We start from the raw sequence: 24438 nt of genomic DNA, 5'->3' as shown, positions 1-24438 counted from the left end.
ACCACACGTAAGACTTATGAAGAGCAGTGTAAGGTTCCAACCTCTGATCTACTCTATCAACACCACCCATGTGCTTATTGTAGTCCAAAATACATGCAGGTTTGCGCGCTTCTGCAACCTGACCCCAAACAGTCACAGGGGAATTACTCTCATCATGAATGGTAGTGGGTGGACAACCAGGGGGGGATCAATACTGGAATCCCTACTAGTGTAGACCCTGAAATTATACACATACTCTGTACTACTTTCAGACAGCATATACATCTTAATTCCATACCGTACCTTTTTGCCTGGAATGTCCTGCTAAAAAACAAACACCCCTTGAACAGAACCAAGTGGCTCAGCTACAGATATTTCTTTCCCTGGAACATAGATCTCTGAGTACTGATCTACAAAATGACCAAGGACAGGCCTAATGTTAAAAAGATGGTCACAATTAGGGTGATCTTGTGGCAAGGCTAAAGCATGGTCGTCAAATTGCAGCATTCGAAGAAGAAGCAAATACCGATTACAAGTCATGAGTCAAAAAAGTCGAACCCAAGAACTTTTTCAGCTCTTCCAGATTTTGCCATCGAGGGACTAGTAGACCAATAAGAAGCCAGTGACGGCTCAATCCCATCAAAAAAGTCGAACCCAAAAACTTTTACAACTCTTCCAGATTTCTTGGAATCCACTGGGTAGCTCTAGACTGAGGCTTAAGTCTGGTAGCGTTGTCCCTCAAATAATGCTCTGCAGACAAATTAGTCTGCTCAACAATCTCTTCCAAAAATACATCGTCAATAAACAACTGAAAGAAATTGACAGGCAAAAAGTTTTCCGTATTCACTCTACACCCTGGGAGACCAGTAAAGGCAGGCAATTGTGGCTGCCCCATGTTTGGGGCCACCCAGAGTTCAGGTCTTCCAGTGGGAAACCTTTCAGCCCCAGGCTGCTGCACCGTTGGCACATCAGTGTCTTCCTCTAAAAGAGGCCCTTCATCTTCACTGAGAGGGGCATCCTCATCAGAAGATTCCTCTTGGACAGAAAATTCACTGCCAGAATCTCTCACTTCCTCCTCTGCCTCAGATGCAGAGTCAGTCTCCTAATCATGGTCAGAAGATGACTCAAAAAGCATGCCAACAACCTGGTGTGGGGTCACTCTGTGGCTAGCCATGATCCTTTCTAAGAACTGTAACTTGACAAATGAGCCAACAACAACCAGCACTGTCTAAAATAAGTAGTAAGTGTGGCAGAAATGGCCAACAGGTCTGTGCCTCCCCCACATCAAACACACACACATACACACACAGACAAACAAGATCCCTGGTTCCTAAGTGCATTCTGCCTCCCTTGGGAGCAGATGGACCTAGGGCCTAAACAAAATAGGCCGATCTGCCCCTAAGGGGGGCAGAAATGGCCAACAGTAAAGTGCCCCCTTTTGGGGGGGGGGGCAACCCTTACCAAAGGGGGGCCCCCCAACAGAAAAAAAAGGAAACAAAACCCCTGGCATCTTGGGTGCAGATGGGCCTAAATAATAGTAGACCGATCTGCCCCAAAGGGGGGCAGAAATGGCCATCACTAATGTGCTCCTTTTTTTGGTGGGGCGACCCTTGCCCAAGGGGTGCCCCCCGAGACACAAAAATCACACAAACATACACACTCACACAGCACAGTCCCAGGGGCTTAGTGGATTTCGATCCCCCCCTCCAGGGGTGAGATCGGCCAGAAATATGACCAATCCAGCCCCGGGAGGGGGGGCCAAAACATATTTTTTTTAAATCCTGCCCCCAGGGCAGCGACCCTTGCCTGAGGGGTCGCTGCCCTAAAACATTATAACAAATATAATCCCTGGTTCCTAGTGGGTTTCGACCACCCGCGGGGGGCCAGATCGGCTGAAAAACAGCCGATCTTGCCCCCAGGGGGGTTGAAACACAGTTACTTTATGTTCCCCAGGGCAGCGACCTTTGCCTAAGGAGTTGTTGCCCTAAAACAATACAATAAACTTAATCCCTGGTTCCTAGTGGGTTTCGATCCCCCTCGCCCCCCCGGGGGACAAGACATGGATACATTATTCCCCCCAGGGGAGCGACCCTTGCCCAAGAGATCGCCCCCCAAAATACACAAAGAGAACATCCCTGGTGCCGAGTGGTGGATTACTGCTCACGATCGTGGAGCAGGAATCCATTGAAAACACGCACAGGGGGAAAGGAAAAACTGTTGCCTTTCCCCTGTGTCTGTTTTCCATCCCCAACCACCCCCCAGGAGAAGGACTCACCTCTTTTGCGTCCTCTCTCCTAATTGGCTGGAAGTAAATGGCTTCCAGCGTGTCCCAGGCACCATTTGATGACATTGGCGCGCTGATGTAATCAGATTGCCAGAGGGAGAGGGTCGCGGGTGGAAGGGGAAGCGATTCCACTTCCATCCATGAAGGGGGTGTGGGCCGGGTGCAGGATGAGCTGGTCTCGTCCCTGGCACACAGAACCTTGGCTGAGGGCAAGATCAGCTCGTTCCAGGGACCCAGGGGGTTACAAAGGCCTGCCGCAAAGAAATTGACAACAAGGATATATGTGGCAGTAAATCTGTTCCAGCTGACTTAATTGGTCACAAAGAGGCTGCATTTTAAAATAGCTTACAGTATTCGCAGACACCTCCTGCAAAGATTTTTGTGTTCATGCTATGCACCTTTGTTTCCTTCCATTCCTTTGGCACCTACGTGCTTGTCTACAGAAACTCCTTGCCATGATGATACTCAATCAAAATAAAGGCTAATGGCCCTTCTAAATCAGACCTTTGTTTTGGGACCAGCTGGAACTGAAATAAGAAACCCCTTTCAGGGCCTGCAGGTCACTGCTAGGAACACAAAGCAGACAATGTGCAGGTGTTGCAGAATGTGGTCATTTGTCAGCAAATTACATGGAGACAAATTCAGCATATTTTGCTCAGTCTGGCCGGATCCCTCTGAGTAATAGCACTGGCAGAGACCAAGAAAGAGGTTTTAGCTCACAAAGAATTCTGTTAACAGTTGTGCTGCACTGGCAATAAATGTATTGCCTCTAAAATACAAAAGGCCTGATTACGACCTAGGCGGATGTGATACTCCATCACAAACATGACACATATCCCGCCGTCTGTATTACAAGTTCCATTATATCCTATGGAACTTGTAAAACGGCGGGCGGGATACCTGTCATGTTTGTGACGGAGTATCCCATCCGCCAAGGTTGTAATCAGACCCAGAGTCTCAGAATTAACAAAGGGTTTGTGCCAAGCATTGTGGATAGGCAATTTTGCTGTTGAAGCGTAATTTTCACGTCAGTCTTGTATTCTCTACAATCATTACCCCTTCTTGAAAAATATAGAATCCTGCCCCAGTCCACGGGTGAGCTGAGCTGACAGACTTGGAGATGGGGCCATTCGGGTATGGCTCAGAGCCTGCTTGGAGCCAATGGGAGCTGCAGCGGAAATGGGCTGCTAAGCATGCAAGCGCAGGCAGCTCTGGAATGGAAATAAAAAGACTCTGGCTTGCCGGTGTGCATCTCATCAGGAGACAGAGACCAGAGGTGTAACAAAGGCCCCCGTAGCACCCACGGTGCGGGGGGGCTCAGGCTCCAGGGGCCCTCTGAGCGCAGCACCCACGCCTGAGAGCTGCTGAGTAAGTCCGGAGAGGGTGCCCTCCATGTACTTTGCAGGAGAGTCCCCTCAAATTCCGTTGCGCCCAGTGGTTAATTTGTAAATTAAAACATGCCTGTGCCCAAAGCTCTCCTCTGTAACACGCGGCTGCTGCAATTAAAAGTGTGAGCACGGAACACTGAGGCAGTGTAATCCTAAAGTCATCTCGGGTCTCTTTAATCCATGTACAGCCACTCCCTGCACTTTCAGCTCTCTCTTGCAGCTTTCTGCTTTCTCCCTTTGTGGTGCTTTGCCGTCTTTCTTTGCTCCGTCTTTCCCATATGTGTCTTTTGCTCGCAGTAAATGCCTGATGCAGGAAAACAAGTGCCGGCCCTCAGATATAAGTGCTGTGCCCCGCACCGGCTCAAATTAACCTCTGGTTATGCCACTGGCTGAGACAGGCATTCCAGTGGCATGAACTGATGAGTTAGAATGATTTAAAAGATTGACACATTTATCACTTACCTTTGTTTTTTTCCAGGCTGTGCTGCTTAATCAAAGGATTGCTTTTACACCTTCCCGCATCTGTTTTATCTCTTATCTTCGTTCTTTATGGAGTGGCTATAACTGTGGTTTGTATTATATGATTCAGCTTGCTCGTTATTTTATCACAGAACAGATCCTTATATGATTTAATTATTAATATGTTCCACATTTGCCTGATCTGATGTATTTAAATGCTTGATTGATAACCTTTCGTGAATTGACGATGCCTTGTCACTTTGGGTGTTCTACATGCTAATTCTTGCATATCTCATGCCTCCCTGGATTGTAATATACCACTCTGTACTTTATGAAACCTCGTTCAATAAAGAGTTTTTTTTTTTTTTTTAAACTTACTTTAACACAAGTCATACCTGGAAATTGAAAGCACCATATAGTTAAGGTGGGCAGGCCAACAAATTAACAGGGAGAACCGAGCCAAGGGTCTAGCTTGGCACCAATACCCCATGCATGAACCAAGCCTTTAAAATATGTGGTATGTGAATCATGCAACAAAAATCATGTTAACATTTCATGAAGTCAGTTAAAAAATTAAAAAGTTATATATTCTTTTATATAAGTATGAGTTTCAATACTTCCGATTATATCTCTGCATTGAGAAGTATTTCTTAAAATGTAAAGTTTTTTTAACATTTCACTTTAAAAGCAATCCTGCTCGCTGACAAAGGCATTTGTCCAGTGAGAGTCAAGTAAGCTGTCATGCATATGTGGTGTGCAATTGAAGACAGAGCAACACTATTTTCTATTAAATAAAAAAGAAGTGTTTTTTGTATAGTGCCCATCCTGAAATCACGTAATTAAAGTCTCTCTCAAATGTGCTTACAAAGAAACAAGTATTGTTGGAATAAAATAAATTGCTTAGGATCACACAATTTCGTAACACGCTGGGAAGTTGGTATTTTTTGTTTTACACTACAATTTGTCCGCTAGATGGGTACCTGTTTCTCTCGTGTCCATTTTGCATCAAAGGTTTGCCATCAAAGCTTTGTCTTTAAATCTAGTTGCATGATGTGACAGCCTGAGGGGCAGGTGGCAGGCACACGAAAGCTCGGCTTGTTTTGAGCTGTAGGAGGGATCAGGAGGACCTCAAGCTGAGCCGGAGCTGGGCATCTGGCTCGGGCCTGGCTTAAACTTTCGGTTGGTCGCCCACCTCCACATTTAGTACACACAAGCTTGGATTGATAGCGGTTTTCATTTGCAGAGGTTCAATGTTTTAGCAGTGCTTACTTTATCTACTTTTTTTCATCTCGGGCCTTCCTTATTGATGTGATGAAAATGTGGCCTGCGTAGTAAGTATATATTTACTTGTTTTGTTTCTTGGGGGATTTAAGAAAAAAATTAAAACAGTTGCTTTTTTGATGCACACAATGCCTTGAAAACTGCTTTGGTGATTAGACCTCATCATTTGTGGCATTGCCTTCTATTAATTTCTTTTATTTTGAACAATGGAAGATAAGTCTTAATTGTGGTCAAATGAAACCTAAATGGAACCTCTTTGCTTTAGTTTTAAGCATTTGAAATGGTAAAGCGATTAGGCTATCATGACAGTGAACACATGCCTCACAGGGAAGTAAGTCATAAGGCCCCGTCCGTCCATTCGTATGAATGTATTTTCACACCCTGCTACAAAATGGATATATTATGGCCTCTATATGATCTTCCCGTATCCTTTCAATCGCTCTATCACCCAACAAGCATTGGGAAAGCCAAACTGTCTATCTTTAGTGTGCCAACACACAAACAGCATTTCTGAAAACCTGTACAAGCACGTGAAAGTCTGAAGTATTGACTTTGCCAAAGCTTGTTCATAAATAATGTCCAAAAGCGAAAAAGTATTATAAATGCATTGTACAAAGGGTAGAAGACCTTTATAGTTCCTGCTTTTCAACGCTTTTAATTGTATCATAATAAACACGACCAGCGTTGTTACCTGCAGCATGGCTTGTGCATTAATTTGTGCCATGTTATCTTTCAGAACCTGGTGGTTATTTACGTGCCCTGCACTGTCAAGCATCACCCAACTTCCTTTTTCCAATTGGCTGGTATATTATTGTTACATAGGACCATCAGCCAGCTATTAGATTGATAAATTCCGATTTGCCAGTGACCCACTCACTTCACAAGTATGTCTCCATTATGGTGCCCAATACAAGAAGAAATAACATACACAGCGTGTGGATGTGTCCGTAAATACAGTGGTCTTCTTATGGTATATAATGAAAGAGCTGATACTGACAACCGTAACAGTTTCAGTTTCTACATCTGTGAAAGCTAAGGTGGAAAGCTTGTTTATGTAATATGCATTGTACACTTTGTGTGTGCTTAACATTAAAACAAAATAAAGGTTTTACTGTAAAAAATAAAGAAGTCATGCTTAGGAACCTGGGACCAGAGGTGCAAAGCCATTTAGTGGTCGCAAAACCTGCAGTGCCTTAAGGGCCAGATGTACCAAAGGATTTTACCCATTCTGTGTCTATGGGAAAAAACTTTCGTACATATGGCCCTAAGGGCCAGATGTAGCAAGATATGCTTTTTGCGAGTCTGAAATTGCGAGTCAGTGCGACTCGCAATTTCAGACTCGCAAAAGCATATGCGGAATGGTGTCTCAGACACCTTCTGCAACTTGCTATGGGGTTGCAAAGACCCACCTCATTAATATTAATGAGGTGGGTCGCTTTTTGCGACCCCATAGCGAGTCCCTGCACTCACAGGGATGGTGGCCTACTGAAGTCAGCAGACCTCCATGTCTGTGACTGCTTTGTCAATAAAGCAGTTTTTTTTTTTCATTTTGCAGCCCGTTTTCCTTAAAGGAAAACGAGTTGCAAAATGAAAAAAATACCAAAACCATTTGGTTTCGCTTTTTCAGAGTAGGCAAAAAAATATTTTTGTCGACATTCACAAAGGAAAAAATATTTTTGTCGACATTCACAAAGGGGAAGGGGTCCCATAGGGACCCCTTCCCTTTTGCGAATGAGTTACCACCAGTGTGACACTGGTGGTAACTGCGAGTTGCTTTGCGACCGCATTCGCAGTCACAAAGCAAGTCTGAATTGCGATGCGAGTCGCAAATAGAAAGGGAACACCCCTTCCTATTTGCGAGTCGCATTCCCAAATTTCGAGTCGGTACCGACTCGCAATTTGGGAATGAGCATCGCGGGAGGCGCAGTTTGCGCCATGCAAACAGCTAGCTACATCGGACCCTAAATCACTTAATTTGCGACCTCTAAATGAGTTTTTTAAAATGTATGACACCTATTTTGTGATTTGATAAGTGATTACTGAAGGGCACAATTACTTTACGAATGCACAATGAATCACAATCTGGAGAGGGCAAGTGTAGGTCCTTCTTTTTAAACTGCAGTTCGCATTGGTATATGTATCAGTGGTTTGCAACTGCAAAATCGAACACTAAACATTAAGGTTTTGACTCCTAAAAGGAGGTGGTAACCCACTGGCTAAGGAGAACCTGTCCTTTCGGACTCCCTCCCTTTTGAGGATGTAAGAGAAAAAAGTTTGTTTCGGAGTGGACAATGGTCCAGGAGACCATTGCTGACTTGTAAACGAACCTTTTTTAATTTTCAAAAGATTTTTTTTTTTTTTTTTTTTTTTTAAATGCAGTCCCATTTCTTTTCAGGAAAAAGGGACGTGTTTAAAAAATGCTTTATTTAACTGTACCTACAGACCGGGTGGTCTCCAGCAGGCGACCTTTCTTGTGATGGCATCCAGTCAGAGTGAATCACATTTTGTGAGCTACTTCATGAATAATAATGAGGTAGGTCCAGCTGTGACCCACTCCAAGCGGTGATATTGTGAACCAACTTAGTAGTATTCACAATTGATTAGCAAAAGTCAGGGCACAGTTTACAACCACTTTTTGTATAGATTCTTTGTAAATCTAGCTTCTGTGGCGGGACTCCGAGTTCTACTTCTACCACAAACGTTCATATGTTCATAACTAAACAAAGCTGGACTTGAATTTTAAAGTATTGTAAGTTAGGCATCCCACAAAACGTAGGCTGTATTACCAATCAAATGTTGAACGATGCTAATATGAAACGTGTGTTATGAAAACTTGCAGCCGCTAATGAAGGATAAATAATAAAACTATACTGCTTTACAGAAAGATCATTCCCTTCAGGTGCAGTTCTATTGAATGAATTCTATTTAAATTTAGCGCTATCTCTGGGCATTTTCTTCACACCTCTCCTGACCTTTTCAGTTCATCTATTCATTAGCGCAGGAATGATTCTGTATTTGCAGATTTCGCCTTTACATCCCTGATTTAATTTGTATGTTGGCTACACTTGAGATTTTCAAATTACATGCTTAGTTTGACCTTTGTGCAAAGAGTTGATGGTTTCCTTCCATCTTATGTGTGGTTAATATTTTATCTGGCCTCCGTTTAAGTGAGGATATGCTGTGTGCTAGCAAGTCTTCCTCATTCACTAAAATAATTTAACCAGCAACTGAAAAGGCCTCCCTCGCATATCGAAGTGTCTTTCAGGAAACTTGGAAGCATTGCTAGTTAAACCAGAAGTGATCAGATTCTGCCAAAATGATACACACTTACACATGGAAACACACCCAATTTAGATGGGAGACTCGATTTTTAAAGCCAAAAAATGTCTTCATTTTACCTTCCTCTGGCCCGAAATTACTCCTACCTGAATGCAAATCATTGAAAAAGATAAATTCCCCTGATTTTTTGTTCAAGATCTCCCTCTTTCCAGCTTTCAAATAGTCGCACCCCTGCACAGTGGGGGTAATTCTCAAAGAGAATTTTAAATATGCACCAGAAAAAGTAATTCCATAAGCAGGCTCAGGTGTCTACTTTTTGGTTAGGCCTGAAGGCAGCTTTCCCATAGCATATCGTATAAATAATAATAATCTTAAAGGCGCTCAACTGTTGACGCCATTCACATTATACTCCCTCCCACCCCAGCAGAGGGTATCGGTCAACAGACCAGCACATTCCAGCCATTGGTTTCCTTCACTTTCAACGGCTGCATGTTTCCCTTGTATAAGTACTCATGGACCTACAAATAATTTCCCACAATTAGAAATTGTCAGGTGCTTACACTTCCCAATGACTCATCTGCCCTATGCATATTTGGGTTACATAAACTATTTTGATAACTCTCAGGACATTTATTCTAAACTCTTCACAACTCAAAGATAAAGCTTACAACCTGTGAAATATAGACAGCCAAAATAAGCTTATCTAAATGTACCAATAAATAAAATGTTCTATAAATAGTAGGGAGTGATCACACACTTAAAAAAAAAGAAATGTATTGAAATCTGTAATTTTTACTGGTTATTAGGAACCACCACTAACTAATCCTATAAAAAACAATCATAATTTTTGTAGCAAAAGAGTGTATGTAAATTTCTATACGAAAGCCATACACCCTCAGCTGACTAGTCATTTGAAGCAGTTGCTTGTGACTTGAGCTGGACCTCTACTAACAACAAGTGAAAGTGCATACTTGTGCGAATTTCAATGGTTGTGCATTTGACTTCTGAGGGACACATATCTTCATATAAGATTTTCAATGCTTTTGCATCCAACTTTTGACAATCACCTACGGCGACTACTGGAGCTGCTGCTTCATGTAAGAACTTCAATGATTTTGCATTTGAATAGAAAGGGACACCTAGTGACGATTAGTGGAAATGTGGCTTAATTGAAGCACTTCAATGCTTTTCTATTTGACTTTGAAAGACACCTAGTGATGACTAGTGGAGTTGCAACTTGATGAAAAAATGTCAGTGTTTTTATCATTTTACTTTTGACGGCACCAAATGAAAACTAGTGGAACTGCGGCTTGATTTAAGAATTTCAATGCTTTTGCATTTGACTTGTGTGGGACACCTTTTCACAACTTGTGGAAGTGCAGCTTCATGATAGAATTCCAATCCTTTTGCAATGATGACTAGTGGGACTGCAGCTTGATGGAAAAAATTGAGTGCTTTTGCATTCAAGTTTTGCCAACACCTAGTGACGGCTAGTGGAACCTCAGTTTGATGAAAAAAAAAATCAATCCTTTTGTATTCAACTTGTAAGGGACACCCAGTGACAACTAGTGGAACTGTGGCTTGATGTAAGAATTTTAATGCTTTTGCATTTGACTTGAAAGGACAACTTCACGAATGCTGCCAATCTCGTGCTGAGATTTGATTGGCTGTAAACATTTCAACCAGGAAGTGTTGGCAGCCATTTTGGGACTCAGCTCCTTCCGAGTCCCCAAAAAAAAAAAAAATGGAAGGGGGCAGGGTACGGTTACTGTAACTCTCTGGCCATGGTCCAGGGCAAAAAAACATTTTTTTAAAATTCACGGTGAATATTTGTGAACTTCGCATATAATTAAAACAAAATTAAGCACAGGCTCCCGTATTTGTTATAATTGTAGCCCTCCAGTGGGCCAGGTCCTGGGGAATGTCGATTTATGTTAAAAATAATGGAGGGGGTGCACGGGGCCCCTACTCCAAGGGCTTAATAGTGACCCGGGGGACTACCATCTCCCCAGGGCTTGTTCTAAAATTGCAGGTGGGCTGCACGGACCCTCCTTCCCAGGGCAAGAACATTACACATGCAGGGAGGCCACGCGGACCCCCAGAGGGACCTGGCAACCATCACCTCCCCTGGTATACAAATACAAAGTAAAGCAATGGTTATGCAAACCCACCCTATGCCCTGTGGACCACCACCTCCCCGGGGCTACAAATAAAATAGGATGCAGAGGGCCTTGCGGACCCCCCAGAGACCACCACCTCCATGGGGCCAATAGCTTTAATTTAAATATAGGACGGGGTGTGCAGCCCACCTCCTGGGCCATATATGGACCTGGGAACTACCACCTCCCCGGGGCCGGCTGTAAAGGTCAAAGATCTGGAGACATTACCTCAGCTTCCTTTACTAAGCTGTAGTGTAGGCAATACAATAAACATTTACCCAACAAGGTAGCACTTACTAATTAGCCAGTAGAAAGTACTCCAGTTGGGTAGGAATACTGCACAAAATGCTGGCTTCTTCTTGGATAAATACTCAGGGCAGGATTCATTCTGACACAGTGCTCATATCACAGAAATAAAACCTCAATGGGAAGCTTTTACAGATATATACAAAGGAGGTACTCAAGTTGAAGCTCCACTTCTCTAAAGTACTAATCATCTGAATTTCATGTGCATGGTGAAGACAAAGCAAGTGTTTTATCTCTGCATTTCGACTTTGAAAGGTTATCTGTAAACCTTGATAGAGGTGTTTGCATCCTTGCCTTTTTTTCAGCGCAATATCTTCTGTAGTGTCTGTGACAAGTGGGTTCTTTTTTGTCAACTACTGCTGAGACCAGATATTGTGTTATACTTTTCTAAAAATACAAGTATTTGAAATGGTCTAGAAGCCCACCCTTTTGGGACTGCCCTATATACATTAGTGATATCCAGCGTGTTCTCCCCCATTTTCCAAGGAAGAAAGGCCATACGTAGTATGAGGTTGGGAGACTATAGGGAGCTGACAGCAGGCCAGACCCTGCTGCCAACCCCCACCATGTACGGCTGGAGGCCATGAGTGGCACGGGGTTGGGTGTTTACATGGGGTTGGCTGCAGGGGGTTGGCATTGTAAAAAAAAAAAAAAACTTAGAAATTCACTGAAAAAAACAAAGGTTACAGGGACATTATAGTAAGGAAATAGAATAAGAAAAGCATAGAAATTCACTTAAAAATCCAAAGGTTACAGAGACCTTATAGTTAGGCTCACATTTTAAATGTGCAAAACCATAGAAATTCAGCTGTTATAGTTATTTCAAGTATCTATAAACTTGTGCCCTTAGGTAACTATAACTTGCGCCTCGCCATGCACTGCTAATTACCCCACATATTACAGCACACGTGACATAATTGATAATATTGGTGTAATATTTGCATTAAAACGTTTGAGGAAAGAACTCAAACAGGTGAATTTATATTGTTTTGTACGTTTACAATGTGAACCTAACTGTAACGTCCCTGTAACCTTTGGTTTTTTAAGTGAATATATACATGTATATTCACTGAACAAACCAAAGGTTACAGGGATGTTATAGGTGGATAAATATGGCAGGACTATAAAGCTTTCAGCTGAAAAAAACACAGAAATTCAGCAGTTATAGTTAGCATTGCTAACTTTACCTTATGCCTCCGCTGTACACTACTTATAACCTAACATATTACATCACTCATAACATGTTCTATTTCACCATTTATGTAATCACCGATGACATCTTAAATTACATAATTGATAACATCACTGATAACATCTCAGATGACATCATTAAAGACGTCACTGATGACATCATCCAAACTTTCTTTCCTGCATATACATGTTTAAATTACTATTGCATTAGAGGTCTCACAGTAAGTAAAAGTAGCTCAATAAAAGATCAGGCAATGCAGAAAGTACTCCCTTTGGTGTTGAAAGCAAAGATTATGTGAAAACTTATACCATACGGTTTATAGGAAGCATAGTTCACATTAACAAACAGCTACAGATGTATGAGAAACCCTCATTGCACAAAGTGTTCTATATCTATACAGTTATTCAGAGAAACCTAAAATAGTGAATGCCAATTTCAAAACAAATACACTACAGGGGACAGATTTTATCTATAGCTAACCTCAGACAAACTTCTAACGTACATTAAGAAATAAGATGTTGATATCAGTATGGAACTGAGTACTGTAACCAGTCTTTACTCAATAAATAGTGTTAATTGTATGCCACACTGTTTACAAACAGTATAAGTCTCAGTAGAAATACACCATACAGTATTCACACCAATATGCTAAGAAAAGTGTACATTCTATGCAACAGTTCTCAAAGAAGACAGTATTTACTTCAAACAAGACCTGAAAGTGCTAAAGATCATACTACCTGCACCCTTCTTAATGTGGAGAAAATGTACAGGTAGGGCATCTTCCGAAGCATTACAAGCAAACAAACATAGGTTAGTATCTGGAGCACATACTCTTCTATGTTAAGTTCAAATGCGTATGCTGACACAATTCTCTCTAATAACTCAGATGCTTACAAAAGCTTGTATCTACTGTCTAGAGTCTTGCCTCCTGTTGCAAAATTTTTAGCAGAGCCAAAAAGTTGTGTGGACCATAATGAATATAAATTAACTGTTGCCTGCACACAAAGTTACTCTTCAATGCAAACATGTATAACTTGTTTAATACCGCTACACACCTATGATGTATTATTAGTGTTTGGGTTTGGTAAACACTTATACCAATTAGGTGGAACCAGGTTGTACAAAAGTAGGTAGAAAAGTAAGATAGTTGTTACCCACCGTTTTGGAAACTATTAAAAAAAAAATTAACACACTCATTGGATGATGTCATCAATGATGTCATTTCGGATGTCATCAGTAATATCAATGATGCCAATTCTGATGTCAGCAGTGATGTAATAAATGAATTCATAGAACATATCATGAGTGATGTAATAGTTGAGGTCATAAGCAGTGCATGGTGGAGGCACAAGTTACAGTTAGCTATGTTCACTATAACTATTTCTTCGTCTCTTCATTGTTTTTCAATTGAAAACATTGTTATGTCATATTTATCTATCTATAATGCCTCTGTAAGCTATTGTTTATTTCAGTGAATTTCTAAAGCTTTTTTTTTTTGCAAAGAAAAATATTTTTTTATGACACCTAACTATAAAGTGTCTTTAAACTTTGTTTTTTTCAGTGAATCTAACTATAACATCCCTGTTACCATTGTTTTTTTCAGTGAATTTTAAAAGTTTTTTTTTACAATTAAAAATGCGTCTTTTTATCACACTTTACTATAACGTGACTTTAATCTTTGTTTTTTTAGTGAATTTCTAAGGTTTTTTACAAAGAAAAATATATCTTTTCAACACACCTAACTACAACATTACTTTAATCTTTGTGTTTTTACAGCGAATTCCTAAGGTTTTTAAAAAAATATATATATATTTCTTGAATACACCTAACTACAACATTACTTTAACCTTAAGTTTTTTAAGTGATTTTAATCTACAAATGTGTTTGGTAAAAAAAAATTATATATATATACAAATATTTAAATACATACCTATAATTCTTTTAAAAACAAAAACTGTGTTTTTTAAAATTGTGGGGGGGATTTGCAAATCTGCCTTGAGCCCAGTCCCATGCATATTTCTGTTCTGGCTCTGCAGGTGAACTGCGGATCTGGCGTGATTTTTAACAACATTTAAAAACATAAATGGGCACTATTAAGTTAATGTTCGAGGTCAGTGATTTAGTAAAATAACATGGTAACTTATATTGCAATATGTAATTCTAACTTACAAGTTTGTTTTAATTCATATTTTCAGATCAGCAGTGATGTCGCAACACTGCTGCAACAGATCCACAAATCATTTGTGACACAATAACACATACATTTGATTGATTAGAACACTTGATAACCTCTTGTACTGGAAGTTTCTTCCCATTTCTTCTTCTTTGGGTGTATTTCCCTACTGTTGACACCTTTGCGGTTCAGCTAAGAGTGTTTCCTTTTTTCTGGTGCTTTTTTCTTGACCATCATAGAAAATGGCATCAGGAGAACTAAGAGAGCAGGCAGAAGAGCAGCAGCAAGCTGAGGAAGAAGAAGAGGCACCAAAAAAGGAATCCATTACATGGTAGTTTTTCTCTGTACCATCTGAAGAAAGAAAAGGGGTAGCAAAGGTTTACATCAGAATTAGCACTCATATGGGTTCCATATCATAATAAATGACTGAACAAAGTTTAATTCCAAAGTTATTGATGGCACAGATTCTCAACACTTACTTCTCAGTGAAGCAAATTCTTTATTCATAAGTGTTCATAACAACCATCTTCTTCTAAGATTCATTTTATCCATGATAGTTGCAATTCGTAGTAATCATAGTAGCCTGAAGAGATCAGGCGCATTCAGGGTGGTAGGCCATACCACCCTGAATGCACCCGATCTCCTCAGGCTACTATAATTGCTGCGAATTGCGACTATTATGGATATAATAAGTGTTCAGAACATCATCTTCTTCTATAATTCATTATATCCATAATAGTCACAATTGTAGTAATCATAGTAGCCTGATGAGATCGGGTGCATTCAGGGTGATAGAATACCACCCTGAATGCACCCGATCTCTTCAGGCTACTATGATTACTACAAATTGTGACTATTATGGATATAATGAATTATAGAAGAAGATGGTTGGCTACTATGATTACTACGAATTGCGACTGTTATGGATATAGTTAATTATAGAAGATGGTTCAAATAAAGAATTTGCTCCACTGAGCGGGAAGTGTTGAGAATCTGTGCCATCCATAACTCTTGAATTAGACTTTGTTGAACCATTTATTATGATATGGAACCCATATGAGTGCTGAGCCTGGTGTACATAATGGACTTCCATGACTCTGTCGTGGTGTATTGAAGACTAGGAAGGCTGGTCTTCAAGACTTGTGCACAATTTACATGAGGGTAATTTAAAATATATTTGTCCATCAGTGTGATAAGGTGCGGCATTGATTGCCTTGGCCCGTCTTTTGATTTGAATGGTTAGCAAAGGTTGTCAAATGCAACCTTTGTAACAACGAACTTTTGAGAGGAACAGCTAAAAAGTACCCTCATGCAAGGAACAGCATGTTGAAGCTTCAACGTCCCATCCCCCCCCAACAATTGGTGTGAGCAGAGATCCAGAAAGATGCACCACATTCGTCAACATTGAGTGGTCATCCTCAACTTGCTCCCAGAGATCCGGTTCCTGCTGCAGTAACTGCCAACATTCGTCTAGTGGTTCCCTGGATGATTGATGCAAATCGCATGTTAAAGTGTGCAATAAAATTATGTGGGAGAGCAGCTTTTGTTCAGACTGTCATCAACCACCAATGTTAAATTTTTATTTTTTGAAAACACTGCTTGCCCACGTCCTGTGCATTTTTCCACTTTATTTTTTTCTACTTATAGTACATTGTATTTAAAAAAAATAATCTGTTCCAATAACTCCCAGAATCGCCCATTTTGGTTTAAAGAAAGAAAAACTATATGTTATATGTTAGTTTATCACTGTTAGTGGGTGTGTACATGTCTGTATGAGTGTGTGAGAGCTTAAGTGGATGTGTAAGCAAATGTGTGATTGTGTGCGTGTGAACAGGAGCTTGAGTGGCTGTGTGGGTCTGTGAATGGGTATGGTAGTAGTAATGTGGGTCTGTGTGTGTGTGTGTGGGTGTGAATGGTTCTGTGAGTGGGTGTGATAATGGTAGAATAGGTGTGTGAATGGGTGCGTGAGTGACTGTGTGGGTCTGTGAGGGGTGGAGTAATGATTTTGTGGGTCTGTGAGTGGGTGTACGAGTGTGTGAATGGATGCGTGTGTGACTGGGTCTGTGAATGGATGTGTAGTGTGTGAGTGGGTTTGTGATTGAATGGGTCTGTAAGTGTGTGTGGTAGTTCCTTGGGGTCTGTAAGCGTGTGGGTGTGACTGAGTATGTAAATGTGAGTGCGTGACTGGTTATGTGAGTTGGTCTATGAGTTTGTAAATGGATGAGTGAGTCAGAGTGGGTGTGGTAGTGGGTTTGTGGATCTGTTAGTGAGTGTATGACTGTGTGAGTGGGTGGGTGAGTGTGAATCGGTCTATGAGTGGGTGTGTACGTGTGTGAATGGGTCTGTGAGTTTGTGAATAGGTGTGTGAGTGGCTGTGTTGGTCTGTGAGTGGGTGTGGTAATGGTTTTCTAGGTCTCTGAGTGTGTGTATGGTAATAGGTGTATCAGTAGCTGTGTGGTTCTGTGAGTGGGTTTGGTAGTGGGTTTTGTGGGTCTGTGAGTGGGTGTGGGTGTAATAATGGTAGAATGGGTGTGTGAATGGTTGGTGAGTGGTTGTGTGGGTTTCTGAAGGGGAGCTGTAGTAGATTTGTGGGTGTGTGAGTGTGAATGGGTGTGTGAATGGGTGCCTGAGTGTGTGTGTAACAGTGTGAATGGGTCTGTGAGCGGGTGTGTGAATGGGTGTGTGAGTCGTGTGGGTGTTTAAGTGGGTCTGTGAGTGGGTGCGTTGGTCTGTGAGTGGGTGTGAGAGTAGCTGTATGGATGTGTGAGTGGGTGTCTGAGTGGCTGTATAGGTCGGTGAGTGGCTGTTTGGGTGTGTTAGTGGCTGTGTAACTGAGTCTATGGGGTGAGAGTGGGTTTATGGGTGTGTGAGTGGGTGTGTATGTGGCTGTGTGATTGTGTGAATGGGTGTATTACGATCTGCATTGGTGTATGACTAGGTGTGTAAGTAGATGTGTGAGTATTTTTATGTGTGTATGAGTTGCTTTGTAACTATGTGTGTAAGTGGATGTGTGAGAGGGTGTCTGGGTGTGTGAGTGGATGTGTGTTTGGCTGTATAAGTGTGCTACTATGTGTACAAATGGCTCAGTGGGTGGGTGAGGGTGCGAGTGCCTGTATTGGTGTGTTAGTAAGCGTTTAAGTGTCTGTGTGGGTGCGTGAGTGGCTGTACGACTCAATATATGGGTATATCACTGGGTGTGCAAGTGGCTCTGTGGATGTGTGAGTAGCTCTGTGGGTGTCTGTATGGGTATGCAAATGGGTCTCTGAGTGACTGTAGGTATGTGAGAAGTGAGTTGAGTGTCTCTATGGGTGCATGAAAGGGCGTATGAGGGACAGTATTAGACTCTAAGTGGGTGTCTGACTGTGACTATGTAAGTGTATGTATTTTTTTTATTGAAGTCCAGCACATCTTAACAATGTAATCTGACACAACTCTGGAAGACCTAATTTGTAAATCACATTACTCTAATAGATGCTGCTATTCATCTGTATAAAAAAGAAAAAAATCAAACATGAATTATCATTAAAATGTATAAAATTGTAAATGAAACCTAGACATTTTAGTAATGCATTACTTTATATTAGCAGTAAATCACTACATATTTCCCATGCTCTAAAGCTGCATTATAATAAAAATCAACATTTGATGTTCCCTTTTTTACTGTTCTCAGACTTTGTACTATATAAAGAATCATCTTTGAGCATTGGGACAAAAGCAGTCATATAAACTGTATAAAAAAACGCACAACTGCACAGTATGTCCCTGCAAATAAGCAACAGAGCGCATTTCACACACTTCATTTTTAAATTATCATTTATCTATTCTATCTGATTGAGACTTCTAGTTGCTGATTCCTACATTAGAGTTTTCACCAGGCTTCAGTCTGGACCAAGAGATTTTTCTCGAGCAATACCCCTGCTCGCTGTCAGGTGGCATTGGTTGGCTTTGCATCCATCAGCGGCGTCGTGCGTGTCGGACATGATGTTGCGGATCCTATGTCGGTGCCATCCTGGCGTGCTGATGTTGGTTCTTTTCTTTCTGCACTAACCAGTGCTGATCTGAAGAAGAGCTACCCCTCAGTCGCTTTTTGACTGGTCTTTTTCAACTTTTTTGTCGAAGATTTTTGACTGTCTACATTCTTGGTGGGTTGAGAATGTCATCACATTAGACAGGGTTTAAGCCCTGCGAATCCTGCATCGGGCAGTGCCCGTGATGGATACGCACCTTGTGTGCTTGCAGTGTTTGGAGCGTGACCACGAACCGAAGTCGTGCTCCGAGTGTCGGACCATGAATCTGAACGCTTTCATGGAGTGGTCCCTAAAGCTTCTTGCGGCTTGGCACTCAGCTCCATTCGTCGTCGTCCCACTCCACATCCTCAGGACGGTCAGGTAAGAAGCACAAGAAGAGCAAGTGTTCTTCGTCTTCACCCAGACCGTTGGCCAAAGTGACAAGGGAAGGGGAGTGTTGTTGCTCAAGGCCTCTGTCCTCGGAACATGCTTCTGGGCCAGCTCCGCACCACCCAGAGTTTCCAGGAGAAGGAGTAACCCCTGCCCAACGTATAGAGTTTTATGAGGTCATGCGCCTCATCTTTGGGCAGCCCGACTCCGCTTGCCTCCGAGTGCATTCAGTCCCATGAGGTCAGCAGGGCACCTGTTGGGTTCCACGCCGGTAACTCGGCTCCAGGGGTCCCAGAAATCTGTTCCCAGATCCAAACCTGCATCGGTTGTATCACCTCACCTAGACCTTCCCTGATGCTGGTTTTGACATTGACACTCCTGACGCCACCTGTGTTGCTGATGGGAGAGACGCAGCTAAGTTCACATTGCAATGTGCATTGGATACGACCGACTCACTGGGTGGATTGGTTGCATCAACGGTGGCCTTGAGGCGCCACACCTGGTTGAGGACGTGTGGCTTTTCGGGGAATGTCCAATCTACTGATTTGGACATGTCCTTATATGGCGCTCATCTCTCCGGAGAGAAAGTAGACTCAGCGCTTGTGCGTTTCAAGGACTCTCATGCTCCGGCCAGGTCCTTGGGCCTCACAGCTACGCCTCCCCCTTCAGTCGACTTTTCACCCCTTTTGTGCCCACCAAAGTAATATCCCACCACGTCCATTCCTCTCCAGCCACCATGCCATGCATGCTACCCGGCATCTGCATGGCCGTAGAAGTGAGATCAACCATACCCGTGGATCAGGGAGCCAGCGGTCTGGTGAGCCCACTGCCCCCCCCCCCCTGCAGCTGTCTCCAAATCTTCCTAGTCCGACGCTTACCCACCAAGGACCAGTCGGTACCAGGATTTGCCATCAAATGCTCTGCTGGCAGTCCATTGCATCAGACAGATGGGTTTTTGCAGTTAGTCCGAAGGGGCTACTCCCTCCCCTTCGAGACCACCCATCCATCCATGCCACCGTCCTACGATCGGATGACAGAAGATCATTTGGCACTTCTCCTCGAGGAGGTTATGGCTCTCTTGGCCAAGGGAGCCATAGAGAGGGTCCCTGTGCCAGAAGTAGGTTGTGGTTGTTATTCCTGCTACTTTCTGGTACCCAGAAAGGACAAGATCCTGTGTCCTATCCTAGACCTCTGGTCCCTCAATCTCTTCCTCAGAAAGGAGAAGTTCAAAATGTTCACACTGGCTCAGGTTCTAACTGCCCTGTACCTAGAAGACTGGATGGTAGCGTTGGACTTGCAGGACGCACATTTTGAGATCTCCATCCTGCCTGCCCATAGAGGTTATTTGTGGTTCACTTTGGGCTAAGAGCACTTTCAGTTCACTGTGCTTTCCTTTAGCCTTACCAGTGCCCCTCGGGTATTCACTAAGGTGATGGTGGTGGTAGCAGCTCATCTGTGAAGAATAGGGGTTTTCAATCTTCCTCTACCTCGATGACTGGCTGTTGACGAAGGGCTCCCCACAGACTGTCGTCTCACACCTTCTGACTACAAAGAACCTACCGCATTTGCTGGGGTTCACTATAAAAGTGCCAAAGTCACACCTGCCTCCCTCTCAGATGCTCCCTTTCATCTGTCCTGTACACAGTGCAAGTTCGGGCTGATCCTCCCGAATGGTGAGTCTAAGATTTTCAGGCTATGATACCGATGTTTCAGCCTCCATCCTGTAGTTCGGTGAGAATAACTCTGAGGCTGCTGGGCCTCATGGCCTCCTGCATCCTTTTGGTGAAACATCCCAGATGGAATATGTAGGCTCTGCAATGAGAGCTGAAATTCCAGTGGGGGCAGCATCAGGGGAATCTCTCTGATGTAGTCCAGATCTCGGCGAGAACTGCACAAGATCTGCAGTGGTGGCTAACAAACCACAATCAGGTCAGAGGCAGATCCCTCTCCCTTCCCCAACCAGATCTGACATTATTGACAGATGTGTCACGCCTATGCTGGGGTGGCCTGCTGGGATCGGCGGAGATTAGAGGGATCTGGTCTCCGGCGAATTCCAGACTCCACATCAACCTTTGGGGTTCCGGGCGATCAGACTGGCTTTGAAAGCATTTCTTCCCTTTCTCAAATGGAAAATGATGCAGATACTCAAGGACAATGCCACTGCCATGTAGTACTGCAACAAGCAGGGCAGGGTGGGGTCGTGGAATCTTTGTCAGGAGGTTCTGTGCCTCTGGACATGGCTGGAACATCACGACATTGCCCTGGTGGTTCAACACCTGACGGGCTTTCTGAACTCCAGAGTGTACAAGCTCAACCGACAATGTCTGGTCGATCATGAATGGTATCTCCAACGGGAGGTGGTGTGAGGTCTCTTTCAGCAATGGGGAGATCCTTGGTTAGATCTGTTTGCCTCTGCAGAGAACGCACAATGTCAGCAGTTTTGCACTTTGGAGTTTCCAAGGCAGAACTCGCTCAACTGCACTTTTCATCATGAGTGGAGCTCAGGCCTGTTGTACGCTTTTTTGCCCATACCACTTCTGACCAAAGTTCTCAAGAAGATCAAGAACGACCACGCCCGGACTGGGCACAGAGTCTGGTATCTGAAGCTGTTCAGCAGTGCCATTTATCCTCTTATCAGACTGCCCCTTTAGGAGGATCTTATGTTGCAGCAGCAAGGGAGAGTTATCCACCCAAACCTGTCCATTCTTCCCCCTGTTGTGTGGAGATTGAGTGGCAGCAGTTGACAGCTTTTGACCTTCCACCCGAAGTCTGTACATTTAACATTATCTTGGCAGCCAAGTGTCCCTCTGCAAAATGGTATACACCTTTCGTTAGAACAAATTTATGGCCTAGTGTTCAGACAAGTCTGTTGACCCCTTCTCTGCCCCTCTTTCCGAGGTCCTCTTCTTCATGCTTTTCTTTGGCCCCAAGGGCTCTGCTTTGGGCACCCTCGAGGTTATCTATCTGCTATCTCTGCATGTTTTAGATTACACGAACAACCCTCTTTGTTTAAGGCTTGTATTGTTAGCAGTTTCCTTAAGGGTCTTACCCACGTTTCCTACATCCCCTTTCATCATGCCAAATGGGATTTGAAATTGAGTCTGACCTTCCTAATGTGCACTCCTTTTGAGTCGCTCCATAACAGTCCTCTCAGGCTACTGATGTTAAAACAGCCTTCCTTGTGGCCATTACCTCTGCCGGCAGGGTGAGTCAGCTGCAGACATGATCATCTAAGCCACGCTATCTTTCCATCTATCCTGACAAAGTGGTGCTTTGCACTAGGGCTTCTTTTCTCCCTTAGGTGGTCACGCCCTTTCATGTAGGCTAATCCATCACCTTGCCTACTTCGTACGCACCCCCACACCCTTCTAAGGAAGAGGAGAGACTCCACCTCCTGGACCCAAGAAAGGGTGTTGGAGTTCTACCTTGATATGTACCAAAGAGTTCTGGGTGGATGATCAACTCTTTATTGGATAAATTGGTTCAAAGAAAGGTCAGGCAGTGCAGAAGAGAACCATCTCCAGATAGGTTGTTCTCTGCAATAAAATGTGCTACGCATTGGCTAAAAAACAACCCCCGGAGGGTTTGCGTGGTCACTCTACCAGAGCAACAGCTGCAGCCACTGTGTTAGCATGCGGAGCTCCAGTTCTGTCAGGCAGCAACTTGGGCATCCTTGCACACGCTCACTAAACACTACTGCCTGGACATTCAGGTCAGAATAGATGGGTACCTTGCCCATTCAGTCCTGCAAGACTTCTTAGTAGGATCTTGGTTCACGGCCCACCTCCAGGGATGGCATTGCTTGGGTAACTATTCTAAGGTAAGGAATTTGTAGCAAAAAGTTTCTATTAGATGTACAAGTTACTTACCTTCAAGAGCGCCTTACCTGAAAGAGACATATTGTAGTTGTAGATTCCTTACCGACCCACCCATCCTCCCTGTACTGCAAACTGATTTCTAGGTACAGTGACTTACCTTTCAGGGCCCTAGTTATGACGAACCACTAGTTCAGTGTTCTTCATGGCTCTGTGCTTCTGGCGTGGAAAGTCTTGAAAAGAAACTGGCATCAGCTCACCGGGATGGTGCCTATATGACCATTGTTAGAACTTTGGTTCCAAAACCAAAAGATAAGAATTTGGTAACTTCCAAGGCAACCTTTGAATTTATTATCACTCTTTTTACATTCTGTCCTTCCACTTCTACTTTTTAGATAGATAATGTAATTTTGTCAGTAGTAGCCTTTCCTCCGGATCCACACAATGCTTAACAGGGGGCTCACCTCCAGGCACCACCAACTCAGAGGGCTATTAAAGTGCTGACTGTTGGAGCTACCAGGTGAAGGGAAGGGTTTTGGGAAAGGGAATGCAGTGAAGGAGACATGAAAAAGAAAAGTACAAACAAACAAAAAATACTGTGCTCTCAAGATTTGAGAAAAATCTGTTTATGTGTATATACAATTCTTTGATCTTCAGTTCAGTCAAGATTAGTACTATCAAGAATGGATAGAAGATCTCTTATATCATTCCCAACATATTGGGTTGCGCATAGAGAATAATTCATATTATGTTTCCACTCATAATATCACACAGCAACCACTTAATTCTACTCACAAACATCCACACTACGACTGTCGTTAAAATACATGAACGGTTAGCGCTGAATCTCCTTGTATCTCTGTGACACTCTTACACTCAGAGTAATCGGCCGTGAAGGAAACCCCCACAGTAGAGCTATTGGATAAAATACAAATGCATTTGGTGGAACACAGGTAAGAGTCTTGTTAAATTTGACAACAATATGAACTACAAAATGTGCAAACAAATGTCCCAAAATTCTATTGTTTTCCTAAAGAAATCTCCATTCCAAAACAAAGGTAAACACGCACCTCAGGTTACCTTTCTGCCACCCTGACTTCCAGCTTTAATAAAAACGCAATTCCTCCCTCCTCCCGGATACGCTTACCGCCAGAGTACGGCTTGCCCTATTAACGAAGTTCCATTCGCTGTCTCCAGGATTCACGAAGCAAGAAAGTAGCAGTGCTGAACTGAAACAATGTTACCAGAACTCCGCCTCCAGAGAACGGGAAGAAACGCTGAAGCCGCTCCCAGCACCACCCTCATCACTAGGAAGAGTCAACGAATACTGACCACGTTTCCAGGGTGTGGCTGGCTTTTATAGATCTGTCACGCCCAAAATGACCGCCACCCTGTAAACTCAGTAAATGTAGTCTACGTGCCCATTGGGACCCTGCAACAAAGAAAAAGACATAACCCCCATCACAGTGTTTTGCACCAATCGTTAATGTAGGATGAGTGGACTTTAGTGATAATTATGAACACAATACACCCACCAGTGCCCTGGCCCAGCAGCCTTATGAGCTTTGGAGTGGGAACCAGGTTGGGGCGGACCCTAGAGTGCACAATATTCCAGTTCTGACGGTACCCCTCCCCCAAGCGCGGTGTAGGGCCCAGCTTGTCAGGATGCTTGAGGTGGAAGTGCCAAATCAAGCAAGAAGCATGTATTTGCCCTGCAGGTTCCCAG

At 43.1% G+C, this 24438-nt stretch overlaps 1 protein-coding gene across 3 annotated transcripts in view; it reads left to right on the top strand.

Annotated features, from left to right (window-relative positions):
• The window catches only part of PEX7 (peroxisomal biogenesis factor 7), a 915648-nt gene that overhangs the window by 775936 nt on the left and 115274 nt on the right, over nt 1–24438 (top strand). The window contains exon 10 of one of the 3 annotated variants that reach the window (XM_069234649.1): nt 4130–4220. The exons of the other annotated variants lie outside the window; for them this stretch is intronic. Coding sequence (XP_069090750.1) covers nt 4130–4220 — 91 coding nt within the window. The remainder of the gene's footprint in view (nt 1–4129; nt 4221–24438) is intronic. 3 annotated transcript variants of the gene reach the window in all.

This window comes from Pleurodeles waltl, chromosome 5 (assembly GCF_031143425.1).
Source record: "Pleurodeles waltl isolate 20211129_DDA chromosome 5, aPleWal1.hap1.20221129, whole genome shotgun sequence".
Classification (NCBI taxonomy): domain Eukaryota; kingdom Metazoa; phylum Chordata; class Amphibia; order Caudata; family Salamandridae; genus Pleurodeles; species Pleurodeles waltl.
This window is presented reverse-complemented; position numbering and strand designations above follow the sequence as displayed.